Consider the following 1,309-nt stretch of genomic DNA (forward strand, 5'->3'; position numbering starts at 1 on the left):
AAAAGATCTTTTTAAATACAAATATCTATATATTTGTATTTATTCACTGGAAGGTTATTCACTTTCTCACTAGTAATGTTTCACTCTGCTATTCTCTGAATCATTGTCATTTCATGCTGACCATGCTTTTCATTTTATTTCAGTTCATTGTTTTATGTGATTTTATTTAAATGATACGAGTTAGCTAATAATTTTTTTTCTTTTTGAGAAAACTTTCCCCTTTTTATACTGTATGCATTGTTCAGTATATTTGAAAATATCGAAAGACAGTTGAGACAAGTGGATTGTTGTTGTCGATGAGTTGTATCAGCTTCATCTCCTGTATTTCAGTGCATCACGATGTGAAATTGAGAACTATTTATTGTCCAGTGTGTGCGTGAGATGGGAAGGTGATGTGGTTTCAGCTAAGAGGCAGATGAGCACGTCTTGTGAAGGCGGTCTTTGCAAACAGCAGCATATGGATTAGTTATGCTTGAATAAATAGATGGAGATCAAATTATCATTTTGACTCCCGTAGACCGCCTACCGTGCGTGCCATGCCAGTGCGGCGCTTCACTTCATCGCCACCGACGACTAGCCGCCGCCGTGTTCTTAGCCGCTGATTGGTTCCGCGTTGATCAATGTTGACCAATGATGAATCATATTTCTGTTCAACGGTCCGTTGGATTCCCTTTTCCAATGAACAATTTCAAATTGCACGCAAGGGACGGCAGTTTTGCTCGGCATGCTTTTTCATACGCTGCTCGTTGGAATGTATTTTGTATAATATGCACGTTCTGTTGTTGTTGTTGTTTTTTTGACGACATTCTTTTCCATTCTAACTATGCACGTGTGATCGAATCATGCTTTGCAATGTGCAGTTTTGGCTTTTTTTTCTTTGTTCCGTTATGCTTCAAGTATGCAGCTTCTTTGCAATGCTCGTTTGTTGGATGGATGTTTGATGGAAATTGTTAGATTTCAGTTCGCTTGCTGTTCAGCCGGTTGATTGAATTGGAAAAGATATTGGCGCCAAGAAAAAGTCATTTCCGTTTAACGATGGCGACATGGCAAATTTCAAAGTGGGATTTGTTTACTGACGTGTGTTATTTTATGTCATCGGTCGGTCGTATGCCTAGTCTCATCAGGTTGAGCTAAACATTTTCGTCAGTTGCGTTTGGCCGTCATGATCGGCTCGTATACTTTTGATGAACAGACAACAACCGCTGATACTCATCACTGCCAAGCCACTGCTTCTAGCGTTGATTGTGGCTCCATTCCGTGTTCATAACTCTTTATTCAATCTGATCACTGGCGACGTTTAGTCCCGCCT

General features: G+C 40.0%; 1 protein-coding gene across 1 annotated transcript; it reads left to right on the plus strand.

The window, feature by feature from the left end:
* The first annotated feature begins 620 nt into the window (after positions 1-620).
* On the plus strand, positions 621-1,267 carry Tsp_13742 (hypothetical protein). Its single transcript, XM_003368810.1, has 3 exons — positions 621-753; positions 962-1,077; positions 1,148-1,267. Exons 1-3 carry the CDS (start codon positions 621-623, stop codon positions 1,265-1,267), a joined length of 369 nt encoding a protein of 122 aa, XP_003368858.1.
* Positions 1,268-1,309: the final 42 nt, after the last annotated feature.

The sequence above is a fragment of the Trichinella spiralis genome (assembly GCF_000181795.1).
Source record: "Trichinella spiralis strain ISS 195 chromosome Unknown Scfld1836, whole genome shotgun sequence".
In the NCBI taxonomy this organism is placed as follows: Eukaryota; Metazoa; Nematoda; class Enoplea; order Trichinellida; family Trichinellidae; genus Trichinella; species Trichinella spiralis.

Bases quoted from the DNA above. Each gene is read 5' to 3' on its own strand.
- Tsp_13742 (XM_003368810.1), top strand. From the start codon at position 621: ATGTTGACCAATGATGAATCATATTTCTGTTCAACGGTCCGTTGGATT. The intron at 754-961 runs GTATTTTGTATA...GTTAGATTTCAG, and splicing joins CATACGCTGCTCGTTGGAAT to TTCGCTTGCTGTTCAGCCGG. The intron at 1,078-1,147 runs GTGTGTTATTTT...CATTTTCGTCAG, and splicing joins AGTGGGATTTGTTTACTGAC to TTGCGTTTGGCCGTCATGAT.